The 24,323-nt window shown below is 42.1% G+C and overlaps 2 protein-coding genes across 2 annotated transcripts in view; one reads left to right on the top strand and one right to left on the bottom strand.

The window, feature by feature from the left end:
* Positions 1–10,263, top strand: part of SMU1 (smu-1 suppressor of mec-8 and unc-52 homolog (C. elegans)) — a 12,193-nt gene extending 1,930 nt beyond the window's left edge. Inside the window, exons 4-11 of the mRNA XM_010140236.1 lie at positions 914–1,042; positions 2,311–2,430; positions 2,847–2,963; positions 3,168–3,295; positions 7,112–7,238; positions 8,601–8,768; positions 9,071–9,223; positions 9,854–10,263. Coding sequence (XP_010138538.1) covers positions 914–1,042; positions 2,311–2,430; positions 2,847–2,963; positions 3,168–3,295; positions 7,112–7,238; positions 8,601–8,768; positions 9,071–9,223; positions 9,854–9,952 — 1,041 coding nt within the window. The 3' untranslated portion in view covers positions 9,953–10,263. The remainder of the gene's footprint in view (positions 1–913; positions 1,043–2,310; positions 2,431–2,846; positions 2,964–3,167; positions 3,296–7,111; positions 7,239–8,600; positions 8,769–9,070; positions 9,224–9,853) is intronic.
* A 6,223-nt stretch (positions 10,264–16,486) lies between these two features.
* Positions 16,487–24,323, bottom strand: part of DNAJA1 (DnaJ (Hsp40) homolog, subfamily A, member 1) — an 8,264-nt gene continuing 427 nt past the window's right edge. Inside the window, exons 2-8 of the mRNA XM_010140237.1 lie at positions 24,093–24,270; positions 22,851–22,955; positions 22,521–22,748; positions 21,040–21,154; positions 18,986–19,101; positions 17,339–17,439; positions 16,487–16,843 (exon numbers count right to left, since the gene is read on the bottom strand). Coding sequence (XP_010138539.1) covers positions 16,625–16,843; positions 17,339–17,439; positions 18,986–19,101; positions 21,040–21,154; positions 22,521–22,748; positions 22,851–22,955; positions 24,093–24,270 — 1,062 coding nt within the window. The 3' untranslated portion in view covers positions 16,487–16,624. The remainder of the gene's footprint in view (positions 16,844–17,338; positions 17,440–18,985; positions 19,102–21,039; positions 21,155–22,520; positions 22,749–22,850; positions 22,956–24,092; positions 24,271–24,323) is intronic.

The following is a 24,323-nucleotide window of genomic DNA, read 5'->3' on the forward strand; positions in this document are numbered from 1 at the left end:
CTTTCCCTTTCTGTTATATTAATTTTCATTGTTACTATTACGTTATTTTATTGTTGTTATTTTATTTCAGTTATTAAGCTGTTCTTATCTCAACCCATGATTTTTACTGTTCTTTTTTTCAATTGTCCTCCCTATCTTTCTGGAAGCAGGGAGGAGTGAACAAGGGCTGCCTGGTGCCTCTTTGCCTGCTGAGTTAAGTCACAACACCACAGAATAAATACTCATCACATAAGGAAGATTATTTTCAAAGTACATACTAAGGCACAGGTGCCCACTGTTGTACTTAGAACTCTTTTTTGATTCTCAGAATGTGTTTTTCGATACTCTGTGTAGACATTAGTCCATGTGTTTTGCGGTTTTACAGCTTACCTCTTACTTTTTAAGCTTGTGAGTATGCCAGATACATTCTCTTGGCATAACAGTTGTTTCCTGTGACTGAAGGCAGCTCTCTGCTGAAGGGCTTGTATAAGATTCTTTCTTCTGAATGAGGTTCATTTGCACCATCCAAGAAAGCTTCTGTGTCGTTGTTTGTTTTAATGTGTGCAGACCTGGGCGAACAGAGGAGGGGTCAGGTGATTCGAATGAACATGAGGTTGAGCTCCCGCTGTGTACATATGGTGTGCCGCCTACTGAAGGCAGCATGAGAAGGGTGGGCCTGAGTCATTTCCACCTGCAAAAAGCCTTTGGGGTTTGGGGGCAGGTTCTGTGCTGTTTGTGATCATGAGTGAGGAAGCGTCATCTGATAAGTCTTGTTTCAAATAATGGTTTGCAGTGTATTTGTCTCAAACTGTACAGGTGTTTGGTTTGTAGGGGTAACAGGAAGCTATTGCTGTATTTTGTTAATTAGAAGCAAGCTTTGATGATGAATTTGTTCGTTAACTGATACCTAATGGTATGGCTTTTAACTCTAAAGGCACTGAAATGGCAGCAGCATCAGGGCCTGCTTCCTCCCGGAATGACAATTGACTTGTTCAGAGGCAAAGCAGCTGTGAAAGACGTGGAAGAAGAAAAGTTCCCCACACAGCTGAGCAGACATATTAAGGTGATGTGTGTTTGGTTTTGTGTGTGTTACTGCTGCTTGTTCTTTCCTGTGCTTTATGTTGACAGGTGGGAGAAAACCTTGTGAATTCTTCTGTTCCCCTTTTCATAAGTCATTTTCCCCAACCCCTCCCTCCCTCCCTCCTCTTCTCTGTGCTTTATCTCGTCAGGAGACTTCATGACAGCCTGAAATGAGGTCCCTTAACAAGATTGGGAGCTCATGGTGTTTGTGAATATGATAAACGTACTATTTTGTTCTTTGACTTCTCGATTCAGAATCATTCAGTTTCCAGAAGTGGTTTGCTTAGTCCCTTTCCTTATTTGTGCAAGGAAGCGCTTGTGTCTTAAACTCCTGTGCGTGCATACAGCTTCTGTGAACCACTGAAGTTTTGATCGTGCACCATTCCGTACCAGGCCTACTAATATGACCAGTATCTCCTTTTTAAGGATTTTATTCACATAGATCTCAAAAGAGAGTGAACATAGCTGTCCTGCAGCACTCACAATGTGGAACAGGCAGTATCTTCCCATGAAGGCTTTTCAACTTCACCAAGCAGCTCTGTGCAGTGAGAAGTGTTGGTTCACTCTAGTCAGTTAGTAGCACTACCAGTTCTCCCAGTGAACAGAAAATAGTGGGGTCTGGAAGTCATGAGTTGGAACTGTGAAATCAATGTGTTGTGTTCGGTAGCCGCTTGGTAGAAATGCTTTATTAGAACTCATTTTCTTTGCCAGTCTTGATCTTGGATTTTTGGGTTGATTAGTGAAAATGGTTTTCTATACTCAGTTGTCATGGTCACTGATATCTAAAAATTTAAACATTCAAAAATTTAATGTAAAAAACACCAAACATTCTCCTATGAGAATTTAACTGAGAAACATCATTCCAAGTGAAGTAATTTTCACTACTTCAGAAATATCAGAAGTCTGCTAGTGATACATGTAGGGAACTGGAAAGGTGTTTATTAATACCCACAGTTCACTCCAAAACCAGAAACAAAAGCTAACCCAGCTGCTGCTGTAAGCATGGAGAGTTTAATGTAAGTTTCACAGATATTACCAGATCAAAAGGAGGGGCTTTGTGTTTGGTTTTGAGGTGCTAATATGTAGGTATTGTCAGGGGTTTTTTTGTACCTTAACAGGAAATCTGTGAATGCATACCTCTAGAAAGAATGTACTGTATTTCTGCCACTAAGTGAGACTAGGGCTTTGTTTTAATGAGTTTCTTCTTTTGAATTGCCTATGAACCTTAATTTATGTTTTCCTATAAAACAGTTTGGGCAGAAGTCACATGTGGAGTGTGCTCGGTTTTCCCCGGATGGGCAGTACCTGGTGACTGGCTCTGTTGATGGTTTCATTGAAGTATGGAACTTCACTACGGGAAAGATCAGGAAGGTAAATTGTACCTTATTGCATGGATAGGTCATTGGCCTGAGCACCTGGATTTTTTTTTTCTTTGAGATTGTACTTTATGTTTGTTTTGATTTCTTGGCGACTGTGAGTCTGTGAGACTGTGAGGGGATGCCTACTTGGGGAGTTCAAGTATTGGTCTGGAATCTTCCCATGGGTTTAATTGTCTGGTTTGTCATAGGCTTCCCTCTGCAGTAACATTTTTTTTACCTTTCTAGGTCGTCGTTGCCTTTAAAATGGTGACAGTAGCACTTCCCTGTAATTATAAGGCTGTCAGGTCTGCTTAATAATAGGCTGTAAAACATAACTGAAGTTAAAACTGCTAGTACTTTTGCCCTTTGCCTTAAAATATATTTATTGAATTCACTGTTTTGACTGGCTGATCTTCTGCTTCCATTTAGGATCTGAAGTACCAGGCACAAGATAATTTTATGATGATGGATGATGCAGTGCTGTGCATGTGCTTCAGCAGAGATACAGAAATGCTGGCAACTGGAGCACAGGATGGGAAGATCAAGGTACAAATCTCTTTGTACAGTGTGGCAGTGCAGGTGGTGACCAGAAAGGTTCCCTTGCAGTTGCAATAACGTTGCCATTCCGTCAGAAACAAATTAAGTTGGTCAGGGCTCAGAAACAGATACATGTTGGCTTTGGCGTTTAAGCGTCTGGAATCTCATAACAAAGTAACCACCTCTGTATTTATTCTGCTGTTTCCTCTCCAGGTGTGGAAAATCCAGAGCGGTCAGTGTCTGAGAAGATTTGAGCGAGCGCACAGTAAAGGTGTTACCTGCCTCAGTTTCTCTAAAGACAGCAGCCAAATTCTTAGTGCTTCGTTTGATCAGACAATCAGGTAAATAAACTAAGAATGTGTCAGCTATAGTACAGGAGAAAACACTAAGCAGTTAAACTTCTGAGAATGAATTCATTTGTCCTGAGGTTTGATATTTTTGCACTGAGTTTTAATACTAACAGCAGAGCATGACTGTGGAGGGTTGAAGAGGAACAGTTTCAAACTTTGGCCTTCCGTTATTCCAGCACAAAGGCCCACATACTTCTGCTCTCTTGTCATTTACATCATTCACATTATGTGCTTTCTTTCTGGGAGACTCCTGGCTTACAAGGCAGTTGTCAACTGTCAAAAATAACCTTTTTATAATAAGCTTAGGGTAAAGAAGATCTGATGACAGTTCTTGAAACAGCCTAATCATACTCAGTAGCTTTGATAAATGACATGACAGTAGTTGGTTCCATCCAGTTTATTTTTCTTGAAGCAGTATCATGGGGTCTCCTTTTTCTACTATCTAAAGAAATTCTCTGAGAGCGGCCTTAAGTATTTTGGTGCATTTTCTTTACTGCCTCCTGATAGCTGCTGAGTAGAGCAAGATTTCCAAAAGTGCTTGGGAATTGCCATTAGCAATAGTCATAGCTCTTCTGTGAGCTTGAATAAGGGTCTGTGTGTCCCTGTGAGCTGCCCGTGGGTGAGAGGAGATAAGGTGCATCCCTCCACATTTAGGCACAGTCACTACGCATCATGTGGCTGCTCGAAGTCATGCATTGCCAGCCCTTATCACACAAGAATTCTTGTCCTAACTCGCATCTGGGATCCATCTCTGTAATCCCAGCTCCCACATCACCTCTCTATCTTTCTTGGATCCAGAGAGCTCCCTTTAGAGTGGGAACAAGAGGAAGAAGGACCCAGATAAAATGTGTTCTGGGCATCTATTCTTCCCAGCAGTATGACATGGAATACTAGACATCCAAGCTGATGGACCCTGAGAGCTTCAAAAGCAGGAGTTGCCTTTTATATCTGGAAATGGCAATACAGCCTTTCCTGTGCATTGGGGTACTAGTTTTCGATCTGAGTATTTCTTCAGATGTGTGTGGTGTATAAGGGAAGGCTGAGAAAGCTGGGCCTGATTGGCCTGGAAGAAGAAGGCTGTGAAGGGACCTGGTTGCCTCACCTAGCAAGGTCAGGTAAGACAATGCTAGATCTTCTCTAGTGCACACCTACAAGGGACAACCTCCACAAATTCTGATTCTTCTGATTTGAAAAACGTCTGGGTTTTTTTTCCGTTGAGAAAGAAGTGGTGCTTGGACAGTGCTGAAAGAGTTGGCTGGAGGGGGTGGATCTCAGCCCTTGAAGATTTTCAAAGCTAAGTTAAACAAGACCATGTGCAACTTGGAAGTTGACGTTGCTTTGAGAAGAACACTGGAATAGAGTTCTTCTGAGAATTCATCCAGTCTAAGTTATTCTGTGGTTCTCTGCTCTGACATGTACAACTGCTTTGGAGAAAAAATCATGGACAGATGGGTTATTAATTTATGCTGGCAAGAGAAAGAAAAATCTTTATGTGACGAGAAAGAGTCATAGAAACAGGATAATTTTTTGCTTCACTCCCGGAAGAGAATTCCCAGTTCTCTAAGAAAGCTCAAGTATCTGTGCAACCCGTGTAAGGAAGACTAGGCATAAATTATGAAACAGTTTAATCTAGAAGGTTCGTCTAGTAGTCTTTAGTCAATGTGCTTCCTAGAGCACAACCAATCTTTCAGTTAGGACAGCTTGCTCAGGGCCTTGTCCAGCTGAGTTCTGTGGGTGGAGACCCTACTGCTTCTCTTGGCATCTGTCCTAGGACTGTACAACGTCTCAGATGAAATATTGTTTGGTCATTAGGAAAGACTTTTTTTTTTTTTATTGTTTTCCTTTGTAAATTGTGCCCTTTGGCTCTTGGTCGTTTAGCTGTGCCCCCCCGAGAAGAATCCAACACCATTTATTCTGTAAAAAGTTGTTAGGTACTTCTGCTAACCCAAATGGTTACAATTTTTTAGGTGTTTATTAAAGACTTAGATTCCGTTGTTTTTTGAGGATCATTGCAGAGTGGGTAAAAGCAAGAATGAAGTGAATTGTAACTTCTAATAGCAGCAAGTAGTCTCAAAAATACTCAAACTCTAATCTAGTCTAAGTTACCAAATGGGCAGCAGCCTCATCAAACCCTTGACCCTGCAGCTCTTGGCGTCTGGAAGGCATTGCTTAATACTTGTGTGGTGCAGTAATTCCAATCCTGCGCCTGTTTAGTGTCTCGTTACCGAGCAGCCTTTGTGCACTGCTGGGTGGATTTGGCTTGCAACAAAGCTCTTTTGTTGCTATGCAGACACTTTGCTGCGGTGGAAAGCAGCTTAGATCAGTTCTGTCTAGCTCACAGTTATTTTTCTTCTTTGGGGTTATTCTGACTTAATAATAATTTGTTTAACTTCTTTGTCTGCAAGAAGACAGCAATTACATGCTCCTGAGTTTTCTCTCTGGGCTGAATGTACCCAGCACTCTCAGCCTCTCCTCATGTATCAAGCATTCCAGCCTCTGGCTGTCTTAGTGGCCCCTTAGTGGGGGCCCAAAACGGCACAGTCCTCCAGAGGTGGCTACACCTCTGCCAAGGACCCGCTAATTGGAGGAACCTTGATCTGCAGGCTGTGCCCCTCGTAATGCACCCGGTGTGTGGCTGGGTTTCCTTAGTGCCGCAAGACACGGCTGCCTGTCGTTTGGTTCTCCTCAAGGGCTGCAGTCCTTTGCTGCAGGCTCCTCTGCAGCCTGTCAGTCCCTGGTTGATTCTGATGCCTGAGGTGGTTCTTCAACATTCTGCTCCCAATATCATGAGGTTTCTCCCAGTCATTAGTCTGGTTTGTCAAGGTTTCCACCTTCCTCATCTGTCCTTTTCAAAACTGAGATGCAGGATATGGGACTTCCGTAATGAGTCAGATTGATCCAGTGCTTGATGACCAAATGTTTTTTGTGATATGTTTAATAGCTTTAGGCTCTTGCCTGTACTGTAAGACCCAACAGTACTAATGGTAGTATTGTAGGTGAAAATGAAGAAATGTGTGCATCCGACAGCTGCACAGTGAACAGGCATTACAGAGCATCTTAATGAGAGGAGTTAATCTGTTATAATCCTGATGTATTTTAATTATAGCGTAAGTATTTTAATTGAAATTACATAAGGTTGGATGTTGAATCAAGAACAGCAAACTTCAAGTGGAGTAAGGAATTCCATTCTCAAGGCATCAGACTTTTGCTTGAAAACTGTATTTCTGGAGCCAGTAGGTTACACTTAACTGAAAGGTGAAATCACTGAACAGAATTAATTCTGTTCTAACACAAAGCAGGACAAGGTTCTACCATTTAGGGCTGATACAGATTAGCAGTATAATTTCGGTTTAGATACCTGAGCAAACTCTTTGCAGAACTGCACAGTAAGAGGCAATGGCAACAGCTCGCACAAGAAAAAGATTTCTATGTGGGTGTAAGGAGACAATTTTTCTTAACTCGGCTAGTCAAGGCCTTGGTCAAGGTCTTGAGCAAGCTGACTTCATTTAAAGTTGAGGAGGCTGTTGATCTAAATTATTAAACTTAATTTTGTACTTTTGTCAGCTTCATGGTTCCATCTTTCACAGTCCTGTCAGTGTGTAGGCTGATGGTATTTCCCTATGCTTTTCACAGGAACACATGTCTCTGATGAAAGGGGCTTGTGATAAAAGACTTATGGCTTGCAGATTTTCAGTGCTTTTTATTGTTACCTGTCAAAGGTATCTCAGATTTAAAAACACAGTGAAGGCAGAGGGTGGTCAGGCTACCTCAGTTGCTCACTCAGCTGTGACCTCTTTTTTGTGACAGGATTCATGGTTTAAAATCTGGGAAAACTTTAAAGGAATTCCGTGGTCATTCTTCCTTTGTCAATGAAGCTACTTTCACCCAGGATGGCCACTATATCATCAGTGCCTCCTCTGATGGCACAGTGAAGGTAAGATATGGCATTTACCCTTTGCAGATAGCACATTCAGAGTCTTTGCGTGTTGTAGCTGATTTGTCATAACTGCTCAATCTTTGGAGAAGGACTTGGGGTTATCTGCAATAAGTCTTTCTGCTTGAGACGCTTGCTGTAGGTGAGTGTAAATGAGAACTGATGAAGTTTCATGCCATGCTTACAGAGTTACAGACTGCTGCAGGGCCTGTTTCTACATTATTTATGAAAGGAGGACATAGGTGCAGTATGACATGCCAGTTCCTGCTTTACTCTAGAAATGGAATTCACTGTTAAACCTCTTGTCCTAGAACGTAGGGATTCCCTTGTCTGAAATAATGATATTTTCTTGCTTGCTGTGTTGGACACCTGTTTATTTCTTGGTGCTTAGCAGTTTCTTGCCATTTAAACTAGGTAATCTGGCATTAAAGAAACTGATCGTCGAAGTGACTAAGATTCTAGTCTCAGCAAAGAGTGGAGCTGAGAGGGGTAAAGCATTGTATACAGGGCATTACCGACAAATAATAAATAAATTAATATAGAAACAGCTACATGAAGTAGGACATTGATGTAGTGCAGGGGGAGTGGGTAAACAGGTCTCGTTCATAGATGTGGCCTAGGAGGGTGTCACAGATTTTGCTCATATATAAGTGGGACATTATTTCAAGCTCGCACTCTTCGCTAGACTGCCGTAATTGTGGGAATAGAGTGAGAAGGTGCTACCTTTCATTCTGATTGCAGTAGTATGTAAACAGCAAAAACATGTGAGTTGTATTTTATTTTAAAATAAAATACATGTGATGTATTTCATAGTGAGTTATATTTTATTTTGAATATTAAACAAGCAGTTCCATTTCATGTTTCTAAACAGCTAGAAGGGCCTTGTGTTGAGCCTGAAGCAGCTCTAAGCTGGGACATCTCCCTCACTGCTATCAGTGAGGCTTTCCTTTTTCAGTGGTTTTCGTGCCTGTCTTGTGTAAGGCAAATTGTGTGTGCAGAGGCTACACATACATTTACAGACACTAGCTAAAATCAGAACACAAGTCTGGACTCACCCCTCAGGGAATATGCCTGATCAAAGGGAGCCAGGCTGAATGTGGATAATGGAAATTCTTTTTCAGTTCAGTTGTGGTGAAATTGTTCATAGTGTCCACACTTAAAATACATGTGATAATTTTTTTTCTTTAAATCTGCTTTAAGCTACAATTTGTGGAATTAATATCTCTCTTCAAGAGCCTTAAATGAAATTAGAATCCTATATCCTGAATCAGCTCACTTTTGTTTGATTTTTTTTTTTTTTTTTTTTTTTTTTTTTTTTTTTTTTTTAAGCTAATTGGTTTTGCATGTTTTTTTTCACACTAGGTTTGGAATGTGAAGACGACAGAGTGCTCAAACACCTTCAAGTCCCTTGGCAGCACTGCTGGGACAGACATTACTGTGAATAGTGTCATTCTGCTCCCCAAAAACCCAGAACACTTCGTTGTTTGCAACAGATCGAATACAGTTGTCATTATGAATATGCAAGGACAAGTATGTGATCTACTGGTGTCCTTTTTTTCAAGTCTCTCTCTCAGTCGTTTTAAGAATGCCAAAAATCTAGTCAATAACCTAGCCTTGGGTTATTAACCTAGCCCGATGTCTCCAGTTGTCTTTCATGACAGACTGTTCTGTATCCAGGTGATTGAACAGCTTGGCTTGCAGGAAGCGATGGCAGCTATGGAGACATCCTGTGTTCTGAGCAGACCTAGTACTGCCTATATTTTTGCCCTGAGCGTAGCAATGACGTGCCACAATGTAATCCTGACAGGTATTTTTGGGTGTTATCTTTACAGATTGTGAGAAGTTTTAGCTCTGGTAAGAGAGAAGGTGGTGACTTTGTCTGCTGTGCGCTCTCACCTCGTGGTGAATGGATCTACTGTGTCGGTGAAGATTTTGTGCTCTATTGCTTTAGCACAGTGACTGGCAAGCTGGAGAGAACTCTGACTGTAAGTTCTTAGCTTTGAGCTTTTGCAGAGTTGTAAACACGAGGGTGATCTAAATGTACTTTTTTAATGAAGTTGATAAGGAGAAGTCTTGTACCAAGAGACCTTTCATTTTTGGCAGCCATGATTAGTAACAAACACATTTCAGAACATTTGGCTGTACTGTGTCTTTAGACTTTTTAAAAACTATTTTAACTTTTAAAAGTTATGAAAATGTATACCCACCAGGCACGAGTTGGTTCAAACTTCCTTGAACTAGAACGTGTCTTGACCTGGGCTCCCCTGATGGAAAACCTGACCAAGCTGTCAGATTTGGAGCTGTCAGGTTAAATTTGCCTTGGATTAAAGTAAAGAGGAATGCCAGCTTGAATGTCTAAATTTGAAGTCATGGATTTTGGTGTGTGTAAGCCTTCACCGAACCTTCTTTGACCCAACAAAAAGTAACCGCTGTGTCACAAACATTGTTTGCAGCTAGAACTTAACACTGAGGGGTATGTTCTTCTGCTTCTGCTGTATGCACAAAGCATGTAGAACCTCAGTCCAGCTTTCATCTAGTTCTTGACTGAAGAGAATATTTGGCTTGAATCTGCTAAAGAGAGAATCTCCTGATGCATCTTTCTGCTTATTCTTTAGGTCCATGAAAAAGATGTCATTGGCATTGCTCATCACCCCCACCAGAACCTGATTGCCACTTACAGTGAAGATGGTCTCCTCAAGCTCTGGAAGCCATAGCTTGATTTCACAAGGAGCTATGAAGTGTGCCTGTTAATTGCACGTTATTGGTGTTTGTGCTTTAACAAGGTCTAAATACACAGAGTGTGATAAATTGCTCAATTTTCACTTCAATTTTCCAGAGGATGACATTTTTACTTCTTGGTCTAGAGTTAGGTAGGTTGATGCTTAAATATAGCATCAGTTAACTGCAGATACTTTTATTTTTACCGGAGTAGCTGAAGCAACTTCAGTGAGAGTGTTTTTCCTGTCTCCTGAAGTCTGTACTCTTCCTACAGTGTTTGTAAAAGCTGAACAAGCTAGAAGCGATACACAATTAAAAGTGGTTGCTGACTTCCTAGAATGCAGTAAAATGCAGAGGCTTTTCTAGTCTAGTGGGTTTTCACCTTTATTTCACATTTTTTCCAATCACACATATTAAGCAATGTCCATACAGCTTCCTCAGAATGAAACTATTCTTCCCCAACTCCCAGCATTGCCATATATAAACCTGTCTCACATGCCAGTGAGATGTAGTTGATTTTTTTTTCTTTGTTTAGTTTTGGGATTTTTTTGTTGTTCAGTTTTGTTTGTTTGTTTTCTTCGGTTTTACTTCCAGGCTGAGAGGAATTCTTAGCTGGGCCCTCTTCCTAGTAAGAGCATGTTGTCTTCAGTGCAGCGTGAAGTGAAGCAGGCGGTGGGGGTGGATCTGTATTTTAAAACATGCGAAGGGCAGTTTACGCAGGCCGAGTTCCTAGTGCTGTGATGCTGCACATGCTGCCGCTGTTCTGTTTTTTTTTCCAGTTTACTCAGTTTAGCTTCCTATTTGCCCAAACAGGCATGGCATACTTAGCCTTTTAGTAATTATTTGTAAGGTGGGTTTTTTTTTAATTTCATATACCTGTGGACCTAGTTAAGCTGATACGTGGGTCCCACACTATGATAAAAAGAAGCTTTCATGCTCTTCATTTTGGAGCAGATGGTGTTTCTGTTTCAGGTCCTAACTCATGCACACTGTTGTGCATGTACACCAGGATATTCTAAAATCTGACTCTAGTTTTGATGCAGCAAAAAATTAGGTTTTGTCTCTAGTGATGAGACAATCACATGCAGGTTTGAATCCACCACACAGTTTCCTGTCCTGAGCTCTGGTAAAATGCTCTGCTGACTCTGTAATCTTTCAACCAGTAATGAGTTCTCTTTGACTTACTTAAATCAGTTCCAATTTAAATAACCTCACAGGTTTTTTCAGCTGGAGGTCTTGAGCCTAATGCCAAGAGTTGGTTGTCAGCTGGTGGCTGACTGCCTTCGGCAGTGATTGGTGCAGTTGATTAGTCTGTGTTCATATTGCTCTGAGGAAATGCAGAAAAATTTCAGCTTAACTTCTCATATAACATTGCTTGTTCACTACAACTGTAGTGTTTGGTTTTGTGTTTAGCTGTAAAGTTTTAATTCCTAAGTTGTTTTTTACTTCCTGAGATACGGCAATAAAGTTATTTTTTAATGGCAAAAAGTGCTTATTTTTCCTGCCTGAAAAGACACCAGTGTGTGAGAAACATCTGACAAGCTCTATTGACAATTAGTACTTCTGATACAGGAGAAAATCTTGACAAAATCTTTTTAATATTATCTATCTGACCTGTGGTTTATTTTGCCTTCAGATTATGCAGAACTGCTAATCCTCATTTAAAATGTATCTTTCTTACAATTGTTCTTTTAAAGTAGGTGAAGCATGTAAAACTTTTCAAAATCCTCAATGTTGAAATACATTCTCTAGCTTAAAAGTGGGAGAAAATCCAGCCTTTATTATCCTTTTAAATTTAGAGTTTCAGAGTTTATTGCAAAAAGTACTCAAGGCAAAAAGGCAAAATATACTGGTACTTATGAAATAGCAGTGGTAAAACTTAACTAACTCCCAGCTGCAGCTGTAATTTGTAAAATAGCTGGCACAAAAGTACAACAATGACCTTGAAAATGTTAATTGCAATTTACATTAGGTAAGATTAATTTTTTCCAATGTAAATCCTAATTTAATGTAATCTAGGAAGACATTTTCTCAGGAGAATCAGCAAGGTGTTAGGCCCCTCTCCTGTACGTACGACTCGAACACAGCAGCATCTAGTGCTGTGATACCTAAGAAAGCTTTCTTCACCCATGGGCTGGGTGTGGTTCTTGGATCATTTTACTTGGAGCTGTCAAGTTCCGTCATACATAGAAGAGTGTGAAATGCTTTGCAGGGAGAATGTGGTGTAGTGAAAGCCTCACCGGTCAGTTCATCTTCCTGTTTCTGAACTGGGCATCAGTCAGTTTTAGCCTTGCTTGGGTGGAATCAGCTGCCAGAGTGCATGTGGAAGAGCTATGGCCGTCTCAGCAAAAAACAACAGCTCAGGATCCTGCACAGTTATGCAAGTGGTGGAGCCCTTAATCATGTGCCAAGGGTTAGGGCTGGTCACTAGACGAATGCCAGATGCTCTCTGTTAACACCTCGCTGTCTCCAAAGGGGAAGAGAAGGGGAATAAGGGAGAGAGACTTACAGACTGGGAAAGAAAACTAGAACTGCTTTAATGAAAGTAATAACAAGAGAATTAAAGGTATACAAAACCAGTAATGAACCCAACTCGCCTGACAGCAGCCACATCACCGTCACCACTGGTCCTGTGGGCTAGCACTGGGGAAATCTCAGACTGAACTCAGTGCCAGATGGGAAACAATTTAGCTGGAAAGTGAAATCACTGAACAGAATTAATCCTGTTCTAACAGCTCAAACCAGGAGGGCATGATTAGTCCATGCCCAGTTCTTGTTGTCCAATGTGTTCTGTGGAATAAACCCTACGTAAATAAACCCTACAACCTTCTAGATCGTGGCAGCTTGTGAGAGACAGTCTGAGCAAACTTGGGTCTGAATACCAGAGGCCCAGCTTAGGCTTTAGGGGAATCCTCAGGAAAAGGGGAGCTAAATGCTTTATTTCAGAGTAGGAATCGTGGGAGTTCTTTGGCTCCCCATGGAGCAAGATACAAGGAGATGGATGGATGCTGTGGAAGTGAAGGGAGCATGACAATTTTACCTGTTGACAGGTGCTGCTTGCACTATGAAACAGAGTGATGAAGTCCTCCTCAGTTTGTTTGTGTCCCTTAGCATATAAAACCCCACTCCCTGCATAGTAACAAATTCTTCTGCTACCGTCTCTGCTTTGTTGGGCAGAAAATGGCATTTGCTTGTCTCCGAGCAGGCATGGGCTGCTGCCAACCAGCTAAGCCTTTCTAGTCTTCAGAAATTAGATGCTTTGTAAGCTTCCTCAGAAGACGTGGAACCTGGCATTTCTTCAGCTGTGATTTTGGAAAAGGATGGATTAAATCAAACCTTGCTTCTCTCCTCAGTGTGCCTTTGTAATGCTTTGAGCACCCATCTATCACAAATGGAAGCAGGAACATCTTCCCAGACAGAATCATGGAATCATTAAGGTTTGAAAAGACCTTTAAGATCCTTGAGTCCAACAGCTGTTAACCTAACACTGACCTAATCTGTCAGTGAGTGATGTGGTCCCTCAGCACTGCATCTTGTCTTTTAAATCCCTCCAGGGATGAGGATTCCACCACTGCCCTGCATAGCGGGTACCAGAGCTTAACAACCCTGTCAGTGAAGAAATTTTTCCTAATGGCCAATCTAAACCTCTCCTGGTGCAACTTAAGGTCATTCTGCACGTCCTGTCAGTCGATCCCCTCATCCAGATCATTGTTAGAGATATTAAATGGCCCCCATGCTGAGGCCTGGGGGACAACTGGCCACCAACTGGATTGGACTCTGTTCGTTCAGATGAAGTTGCTAGTGAAAAAAAACATAGGGCAAGTTGCTTGCTTGCCTGACCTTCCATCACACTGCAACAGATTTCGAATCACTTCGTTTACTTTCTGCTCTTGGGTGGACAAAGTACAGGGAAGAGAGAACAGTTTGGGCCCTGAACTCTTCCCTGCAGCAGCGAAAATAAGAGCAGTCTCTTAAATGAGCTTGCAGTGGGCATCCCGCTTCACAGCAAACCTGTGGAACAGTGGAGCTGTGAGCTTTCGGGGGAAAAACAAGTCCTACATGCCTGGTGCACAATGGAAAGGCTCTCTTTATTAGCCTCGATTATAAGCTTGGTGGTATGGTTTTGGAGTTCTTGAAACTGAAACACTCAAGTAACTGCAAACGTAACTCAGGTTACCATAGGTTGGATTACCACGCCGGTAGTTACAGAAGCAGCTGTTTTGTGCTACTGTGTCATCAACTTCTACAGCTGTCCATTCAGATCACTCCCTGAAATGGGAAACTATCTCACACAGACTAAGAAGTTAGAAAAAAAAAGTGTTACTTTTCAGTAGTACGTTTTGATGTTTGCTGTAGCTCTGTGATAGCCAGTTACACAGAAATAAGAAGCTTGGAAGCAGCTATTCGTTGTATTCGATGTCCCACTTGAAGGTCTAAGGGCTGGGTCCTCCTTGCCAGCTCTTGCCTTCATTCACTAGTGTTTTTCACTGAAGGCTTCCTCTGCTGCTGACAGTGTTATTTCATTCAGACATCACATTCATGTCAGTCTCTAGCTCATTTCAAAGCTGAATGGTAAACTGGTGGTGCTTCTCCTGCCTTCCTGGATTCGTAGTAGCACCTTGACCTGGGCTGCTCTGCCAGGGGTTCGGGAGGCCTCTGGTCAGCCACCCTCCTGAAAGCTTGGCCTGTCCACCATCTAGACTAGTCGTGGTGTCATCAAACATGAAGGAAAATGGGCCACCGTGGTCTTAAGTCAAGAACAGATACATTACCTCGACTGTGCTGGTGCAGCCATTAAGTGCGGTGAAAGGAAAAAAAGGCTATGGAACATTTTTTAATAAAACACAGTGTCACCTACAGCAAAATCATGTCCTGTTACCAGCCTCAAAGCACATGCCCCAACTGTTTTGATCCAGGACTTAAGAAAAGGAAGAAACAAGAGTGCTCACTGAACTGGGAACAAGTAGCTATTTCAGTCTGTTTGTCAAGACGGTTGTGCAGGAGTCTCAGCCGCAGCTAGAGGTAGGATTACCTTCTCCCACCCCTGACTCAGCCAAACTCTCCTACAGATGGAGCAAAGGCTCTGCTGATCACATTTGTGCAGCTCACTGATGAGCCCATTCAAGAACCGGAAAGTCACTTCACCTGCAGAATTTTATCCCTGCTGTGACAGAGGAGGGAAAAATAACCCCCAAAGCAGCACACAGGTGAAACATGCAGGGGATTGCTATGCCGTAGGTACCTGAAAGGGACCTACAGAGGTACAAAAGCCATTTGCCTTTATAAAATGAAACCTGTAACACAAGAGCAAGAGATGTTTTCCAAGACTAACAGTTTCCAGATTTTTAGTTACAATTTGTGCACTGTCATGTAGCAGTCATTTTCCAGTAAGATAAACTAGAGCTATCCTCGTGACACTTCTGCTTCAAAGCAGCGTGAAAAGCATAAGCTCTGTCCCAAGCCAGATGGTAGAACAAGTCGAAACTACCACACTAGAGGTTAAATCTGGACATGTCTTCTCAGCATATTTCTGAAAGAAGTTTTTTGCTAAGATTTTTCTGTGAAAAGCTGTCTAAAAAGAAGGGGGTGGTGTCTTGAAACCAACATCTGGTCTAAGAAAAGAGGCAATGAACCATTTTGTAATTATATTGGAAATGCTTAATCTACAATAATTAGAACATTCATACAGAAATTTCAAGAGTCAGCTTAAAATAATGCACACAATACATTAATTTCAGAACATCCTAGCTGCATCAGTTGGTTGTGTTCTCTGACAGTAAGTTCCTCTCCTGCAGGTTCACACATGCCCACTGACAGGGCCGGTGCTGCTTTCTGACACTCCACTGAGGGGTACCTGGTTTTAGTCATCAGGGTGGAAGTCACGCTTCACACACCAGCACAGTGACAGGTTCCAAACCGCACATGTGCCAGTAAAGCCTGGAGGTGTTCACTCAGGCACAGCAGCGAAGGAAGCTCCTGCAGCAGCCAAGCAGCCACTGGCTCTATGGGCAGCATGGTGCAGGGCAGCAGCCAAGCAGCAGTCAGCAATGAGCCAAATAAGCTCCACATCTAGCTCCATGGTCAGGACCAAAGCTAGCAGAGGAAGGGACTATTTGACCTTTAGCGCAGTAGCTTCGGAGAGCTTGTCGATGGCATGACTCTGATGGGCCTATTGACAACTGACGACATCCTTGTCAGCTTCACCTATTACGTGGTTGCATTAGAGCCAGTGCCCATTTACAAACACCAGTACAAGCCCAAAACAGTAACATTACCCTAACTGGTACAAAAGTTAACTATATCTTACCATGAACTGTAAGTACTTGTGCATATAACAGAGTATAAGATCTAGAATTCCTAAGAACACCACAGAATCTTATCTTAAGCCTGGGCAATCGCACACATACAGGATTACAAGGCCTGGAATAAAGGACAAGCAGATAAGGGAGATTTCTTGACCAAGAGGCAGAGGTGAAGTGCAATCAGCTTCATTTGAACTTGCATCCTGGAGCTTTATACAAATTGCAAAGTCAGTTTAATTACTTGGTTTATTTCTTTATGCTTTTAGAAACAACTATGGCTGGATAGAACAACAGATAGCAGGTGTAGTCCTTCACTCATCCACTAATGCATACAAAACAAGCATCACAAGTTATTTACTGGCCCATTTACGATGTCTGACACTGAACACCACCCCTAGGGTGATGATCATCATCTTCATAGACTTCTCCATTATAGTGGTGTTTTCTTTTTTGAGATGGATCAAAGTCCACTAAATCCACTTGTTCCATGTCCTCAGTTTCTTCTATTTCCTGCCTTGCAGGTAGCAGTTTCTCAAGTAAGGACAGCTTATCTGAGGAGAGGAAGCCATTCTCTGGGAAGTTCACCTGAAATCACCAAGAACTGGGGTTATTCAAGTCTTATCACCCTAGAAGCAAAGTAAGGATGTATCACAGCGGATATGGTTGAAGGTCCTCTAAAACCACAGCAGACAAGTTGCCACAGCTCCCAGCATTAGCTTCTCTCCAGAGAAATCAGCATTTTCCACCCTATTCCTTGGCTCCAGCACAGGGGAAGTTACTAATTCATCCTTCCTACAGGATGATACAAACATGCCAAGAAAATAGAAACTCAGAAGGCATCCCAAGAAATTCTTTTGGTACTTAATGTATTTTCAGCACATAATGTTCCCAAGGTCTTCTCTTTGTTCTGAACTGTAATTGTTTGATGGATTACATGTTCTCACCATTGTAATACACAAATATCAAAGGAGGACATTGCATAACTGGTATCTCTTCTTGATAGACGTAATGCGTAGAAGTTAAAGTCTGGATGGATACTCAGAGCCGAACTGTACCACTGAAGTAAGCTGACCCACTTACCCTGAATTCTATGATCAGACGTCCTTTTTCATATGGTCTGCGATAAATGGGCATACCTTCATTCAACACGCACTTAATATCCCCATGTTTGACAACCTGGCCTAAAAAAAAAAAGGGAAGAGGTAATCCATGCAGGCAACACAAGCAGCTTTAGTTTTAACTTTCTTCAACACCAATGTAACCTTCCACACCGTGGTCAGACAGTGACACCAATACACAGTAGTCTAACAGAGACTTACTGTCTGGTAACTTCCGAGTAGGAAAGCAGGAAGACATCTACATTACCGCAACCACCCTCTTATGCTTCCCAAAGGAAGCACCCTTACAAACTCAAGTGCTCCATCACTTCCAAGGCTGAAAAGGTGGTTTTCATAGACCCAAGGCCTTCAATTCTCATGAGGTATCCCTCAGGGTACAAGTATGTCCGTGAGGAAAGGTCTGTTACCATGTCATGCAAAGAGAAAGTTACTGCTGATTGCTGTCCAAAAATGCCTTTTTGTTTAGATTTCTACTGCAAAGACTATGCAAAAAAAGCATGATAACAGCACACATCTGCAGTGGTTTGGTCCCATCGCTCAAAGCCCACTCGAGACTTGATGTAATCTCCCCTTCTCCTAAGCCACAAACCACCCCAGGGTCAGTCAGTCATGGATTGCAAAAGACAGTGGAATGGAACACTACGGCACCTCCTCGGTGTGCTGGGCCTGCTTTGCCAGCTCTCCCTGTGACCTGCGAAACAGTCACCACCTGACAGCTTGTACCTCTGTATCTGTGACATGACAACCTGGTACATCTGTACTTGAGTCAAGGCCAACTCGGGGAGGGATATAAAACATAGGAAATCAACAAGTTCTGCCAGCTGTGCAGGCCTAGAAAATACCAGAATGTTTCAGCAGCCGAAGTGGGCCAGTGTGTGAAAATGTCTGACAAAGGCTGATTATCTCAGACCCTGTAATTAGCAAACCTGAAGCAAGACCCTTCGAGCTCTCCTGGATGGCAGCAGGCTGGGTCCAGCCCCTCCCCTGAGCCGGGAGCCTCTCAGGTACGGACTGCATGAAAAGGCCAGGATGAAGTCAGGCTTCTCGAGACTCAACCACTGCCCGCTGAGATGGCCGGAGCATCGTGAGTATTTGATCTCAACCTCGGGAGGGAGGGATCTGCAACTACAGGCTGGCCTCCCTTTCATCCACCTCTCCACCCATCCATGTGCTTGAATACACACACTGCTTTTACAAGTGTTAGTGCTCATATATTCCACTGGATCCAAATAACCCATGCTTGGGTGCTTTGTGGTTACACCTACCTATATACCCGCATTAGTATAGACTAAGGATACTCTGCAGTAAATTAGTGTGAATCTTACCATTATTAACCAAAATAGTGAGTTAATTACAGATTTAACACATTCTACTGAATCACCTTGTCAATTTTACATTGGTTCATGATTAAGTACTGCTAAAAGTCAACCTTCTGATCTACCTTTCACCATCAATACATCTTAAAACTGCTGCTAAATTTTAACTGTGTCAGTATTTTCACCTGTGACAGCATTCCATACATCAAGACGCAATGTTTCTGTTTCTTTACATTTCCAGCTTACATTCATCGTATGCTTGGGCTTCTAGCAGAAAGCAAACCCACACTTACCAGGATGAGAGGTAATAATAATAGTTCTATTATCCAGCGTTGTGATAGGCTTTTGAAAACCACACAGTGCTTCAACCAGCATAATATCCATAGACATAAGAAGGTCTTCATCTCGTCTAAGGCAGAACCAATCAAAAACAGTCATGGAGAGGGAGAAGCAGTAAAAGGATCATAGCCCACTTCAGCATTTAACTTGACAGGGACAATAAAGCTGTGATTTTAATAGAAGCCTGGGAAATTACATAAAGAATACTGACTGATGCAGCACCTCAAGCCAGCAATTACAGGAACAATTCCCACGCTGACAGCCATCACTGATCAATTCTGGCTACACAATGTGTGGAAGATTTACTGAAAAAAAATATATACACAGCAAGGCTCACTGGCATCCAGTTTCACTTCACCATTTCTTCCCAATTCTAGGAAGAAGTACTCTCAGCCTCCTAAGCACTGCATCTAGGACAATTAACCCCTTCCTTTATATAGATTAATACCTTAAGTGCATCAGCTAGCTCAAGACTGGTCTGTTACACTTGCTTTCTGAAGATCTGGTACTAGGGAAGTTTGAGCAGGTGATGACCATTCTGGGTTACAGTGACAGTACCTTCTAAAAAGCACAAAGAAGTATCTGGAAGAGATAATGTAATTGTTTTAATTGCCTGCTCTGATTTCAGTATAGCAGTGCTAGCAATATCTGCATGTTCAAAGGCTACAAAATCTTCCAGCCTATTCAAAGAACTTTTTATTTTACTCACCCTGTTTTAAAGATCTCTGAAAGGAGACTTGCCTGAGAAGGTAATTTTAGGCTCTGACTGGAGGAGGGGGGAACATTCCAGCTGTCTCAGGGCAGCATAACCTCAGCATAACCCCACAAGACCAGTAACATCAAGGGTTATCTAAGAACACTAGAACTTGAAGGCAATGGGCAGAAAGACAAAAATAAACTAGCAGAGTTGTGACTTCAAGTCCCAGGTAACTATGCAAACAGCTTAGCCCACAGTGTCCCACTGGCACAGCCGATTCAGTATCTGGCTTCACTGGAAGTTAAGAAGAATCAGCTGAGTAAGCTTATCCAAAGCAAACAGAACTGATTCTTAACTTGTGAGCTCAGTGTTCTTTGGCGTAGAGTTCTGGGAGCAGAGCTCAGCACCACGGAGGAGTCTGCAGGTTTCCCAAGAACCTTTGGCTCCCTGTTCCTATTTGCAAGTACAATGTCAGTGGTTGATGTTGAGACAAATGCTTTCTCTAAGTTCACCGAATCCCTCATTACTGCTCTGAACAGAAGCAGCTAGACATCAAGTGCAACACATTTCTGCAAGATGACCAGCACTGCTTTTAATGAGACCAAAATATTCTGGACAGACTCATTCCACAGAGAGTAACTTGAAACAAGGAAGCTTGCAACACCAAGCAGTACTGGCCGGTATCACAAAATACTTGAGATATGGTCAATGCTACTTGAGTCACTTTGCTTTTGCAAGAAGGGACAGACTAATTACCCACCCAATGCACTCAGGAAGAAAATTAAGTGTGGGAAACCACCTTCGGTCAGCAGGGTGCATGCTATATTCAGTAGGTTTGTCACAAACATGCCTGAGCAAAACTGAACACACTAGAAGTTTTCTGTGCCTTGAAGCCAAGTGGGCAATGAACAGCTGCCTACACTAAATGGTAATTTTCTGAGGTAAGTGACAGACTGCTATCCTAGACAAAGCATGGAAATAATCACAATTATTCACATTTATTACACAAAATCTCAGTATTTTAAGAGTTCTTATAATTCAAGGCCTTGAAACTCTTAGAAACTGTAACTGGATTTGTTTGCCTTCCATTCTCTTTCACTGCCAAAGCTCTCATAAGAATATCTCGTGCAACTGGAACAGAACATTTCTGCACACCTCAGGGCTCCTTTGGCCACTCCAACAAACTCACAGGTGAGTTCTAGCCACATGATCCTACCTACTGGTATTTCTGGTACATAAAAGGTGATTGGTAATTAAGGCAGCACATGGACAAGCACCTCAGGAGTTAACATGGATTTGCAGAGTTTTTACCTTGTAAATACAGAGTTGTCTTTTTGATCCAAGACAATAATAATGTCCCCAGGCTCTAGTCCTGGCTCTTGGTCCCCTTCACCATGGAATGTTATTTTCTGACCATCCTTCATTCCTATTACAGAAAAGAAACAAACATTTTTCATCTTTTTAGGGAAAAAGCAGCAATAAGAAATATTTTCATAGGCACAAGCTGGCCTCAGGGGATCTCTGCATCTTTAAATTAGAACATCAGGACCTTCCCTGGAAACTTTTTTTTTAATCTCCTCACACGTGCAACAGATTTTACTGGTGCCAGCCTGAACTACGTATGTCTCAATATCATTAAGCTTAATTGTAGTGCAAAACTGCCACCTGCCAAGGTGAAGTCCTTAAGGGAAACCTGATCAAAACAGCTTTCACAGTAAGCACAAGTACTGAACAGAAACACTGTGTACAAAATAGATTCTGAGAGCAAGCGACCAATTGGCTTCCTCAGTTTTATAAATGTATGTGCCATGGCTACTTACAAACATGATCTCAGTGCAAGAAGCACTATCCCTAGGACTGTGACTGTCATGTTAGAAATCCATTTCACCCACACACAGTCTCTACTGTAAATTCTAGCTGCCTCATGTTAGCTAGGTCTGTTTTTCTGTAGGGGAAAATAAACTCTCCTCAGGGATATCCCTGTTTAAAATGTCCGTATTTATGCCTACTAGCCCTTGTATTTAACACCACTGTAGGATTTTCTCTGTTAAAAACAAATCCAGGCATTGCATAAGGTGCACTACACATATAACAGCTGCAGGTTACAATCAAGCACAAGCCTGTAGCAGCCACATGCTCCTCAGCATGCTCCATTTTACAAGCTGCTCTACTCCAGAGACTTCTCCCACCAGCCTCCTCAACAGAGATGCATTTCCACACTGTCACATTCTCCCATCACCGTGACAGTTTGTGCATCAAGTTGTACTTTGCCAGGCAAAGAGGACCTGCACTGAGCAGCACTGTCAGGGTTGCACAGCAAACAGAGTTCTAGGCATGAGAGGCTTAGCACTGTCTCTGCACCCTGTTACTATAGCAGACCTGGTTCCCCTTCACACTGAAACACAGTAGAAGTGATCGGAGTCTGCATGGAAAACTCAGAAGGCACCTGAGTCAACCAGTGATCTGTTTTATTTTGTCCAGTCCAGCTACCTGATCAAGACTTGCACTTACGAGTTTGCTCAAAAATAATTCACCACTTAGAATGAGTTCTAAACCCTGCAGTATTATTAGTTATATGCACAGGTATTAGATGCAAACATACAAGTAACGGACCTTCCCTAAAATCAAGTTTCCTACTTTTTAAAGACAGCAACAGGCAATTTTACTGTATATGTATTCAGCAGCGTTACTCACCAAATCACCACCATGCATTTGCTAAAGCTTCTGTTTTAGTGCTGCAAAGTCAGTCAGTACATCCAAGCTCATTACTTCATCTCAGTAAGACACCTCACCTTTGTCAATGTGAACTTCTAATATCTTCTTCTCTCTAACAATTTTTCTGCCAGTGCAGCTCTTACACCGGTCCTTGGGGCTGATACGCTCTCCATGTCCCTGACACTCCATACACACCGACTGGATTTGTTGCACCATTCCTGGCCCAATCTGGTGAATCCTGATCTGCATGCCTGTTCCTCTGCAATTAGGACAGCATTCTACCGCACCTTTCTTACCACCACGACCTGAGGAGAATAAAAATTGGAGATGGATAGTTACAGGCTGTCAAAAAAAAACCCCCAAAAGCTTTAAATAGAACTTGCGTTTAGTTTCAGTTTCACAGTTACCTTCACATTTGTCACAGATAACGTTCTTCTGCAGTGCAAGTTTTCTCGTTGCACCGTTGTACATATCTTCTAAACTTACTGACAACTGATGGACCACATTTTTGCCTGTAAAAGAAAAGGGATACTTACTCAAGTTTTAAAGCTTGGTTTTGAGTTAACAGTAAACTTCCCATGTCACTACGCTCAAGACATGATAAACCAAGCCAAGTTTCACATCTTGTTTTAATACACCTTTATCTTGTTTTGCTGGTATAAGTCACCAGCCCCTTCCCATCTAATGTCAAATTAGGTCACAATTCCACTAGCTTTGTCAGTTAACACTTCTGTTAGAGTAAGTCACAGACTATTCCGTGAAACTACAAACCATGACAGATAAAAATATCTCAACCACAGACAAGTTTTATAATGCTGGACTTCAGTTTCAACAAAGCGATTCCACATGTCTCCTACAAGGAAGGTGGAGACACTACCTAGTCAGCAAAGTACTTTCTTCCTCTCACCAAAGGACCCTTCTGGAAGCTAAAATAACTATATTTTTTTAATACCCAGGAATGAATTGAAACTGTAGATACCCCAAGCTTAATTTTGTGAAGGACACCAAGCTCTAGTTTATAAGGAATACTTTGATACAATATTGTAACAATTTGATGTGAATTAACACTACAGCATTTCCCAGTACGATCAGTCTGGACTTTTAATTTCTGAGCAGCATTTTACTGCAGTTTCAGTTCCACTGAACACCACAGGAAAACAAAAAGGTTTCACAGACTGAATGTGATTTGACTATCTTATCTGGGTACAGTTATTTGCAATTAAAGACAAGATCCACATTTAGACATAACACACCTGCAATTAAAGATCAAATTCACATTTAGACACTACATTTCTGGTACCTTAGTTAAAAAATCATTTTAAGTATGCTAGCCTTCCATTTCCTATTCAGCCTACAAGCAGCTGGGCTGATGCTCACATAAAGGCTTTTCAAACACAAATCTGGTTAGTTATTAACACGAGGCAACGCATAAGAGATCAGACTACCCCCATATGAAGAAAATGCCCTTCTGTACTCGTTTTAGGAGTTAGCAACAATTGTTTTCTCCCCTTCTGAGATGAACCCTATAACTTCATTTTAACGTTATTTAAAGTCTCACATCTACAGCAGTCTCCTCAGAGACCTTGACCCCGTCTATCACTGCGATCACGCTGTAAAGTTTGGGACAGGGTAAGAAGAGAGCACATTACCTCGTCTCTCCCTCTGCATCCGCCCACCGCCGCCAAAGAACATATCGAATATGTCCATGGGTGACCCGAAGCCACCGCCGGAGCCACCCTCTTTGATCGCTTGCTCGCCTCCTTTGTCATACAGATCCCTCTTCTTCGGGTCTGAGAGTACTTCATAAGCTTGGGAAATCTGCTTAAACTGAGGGAGACATACATCGTGCCTCAAACATAGGGGCGCTGAAAGCCTGAACG

This window comes from Buceros rhinoceros, unplaced genomic scaffold (genome assembly GCF_000710305.1).
Source record: "Buceros rhinoceros silvestris isolate BGI_N320 unplaced genomic scaffold, ASM71030v1 scaffold16877, whole genome shotgun sequence".
Classification (NCBI taxonomy): Eukaryota; Metazoa; Chordata; class Aves; order Bucerotiformes; family Bucerotidae; genus Buceros; species Buceros rhinoceros.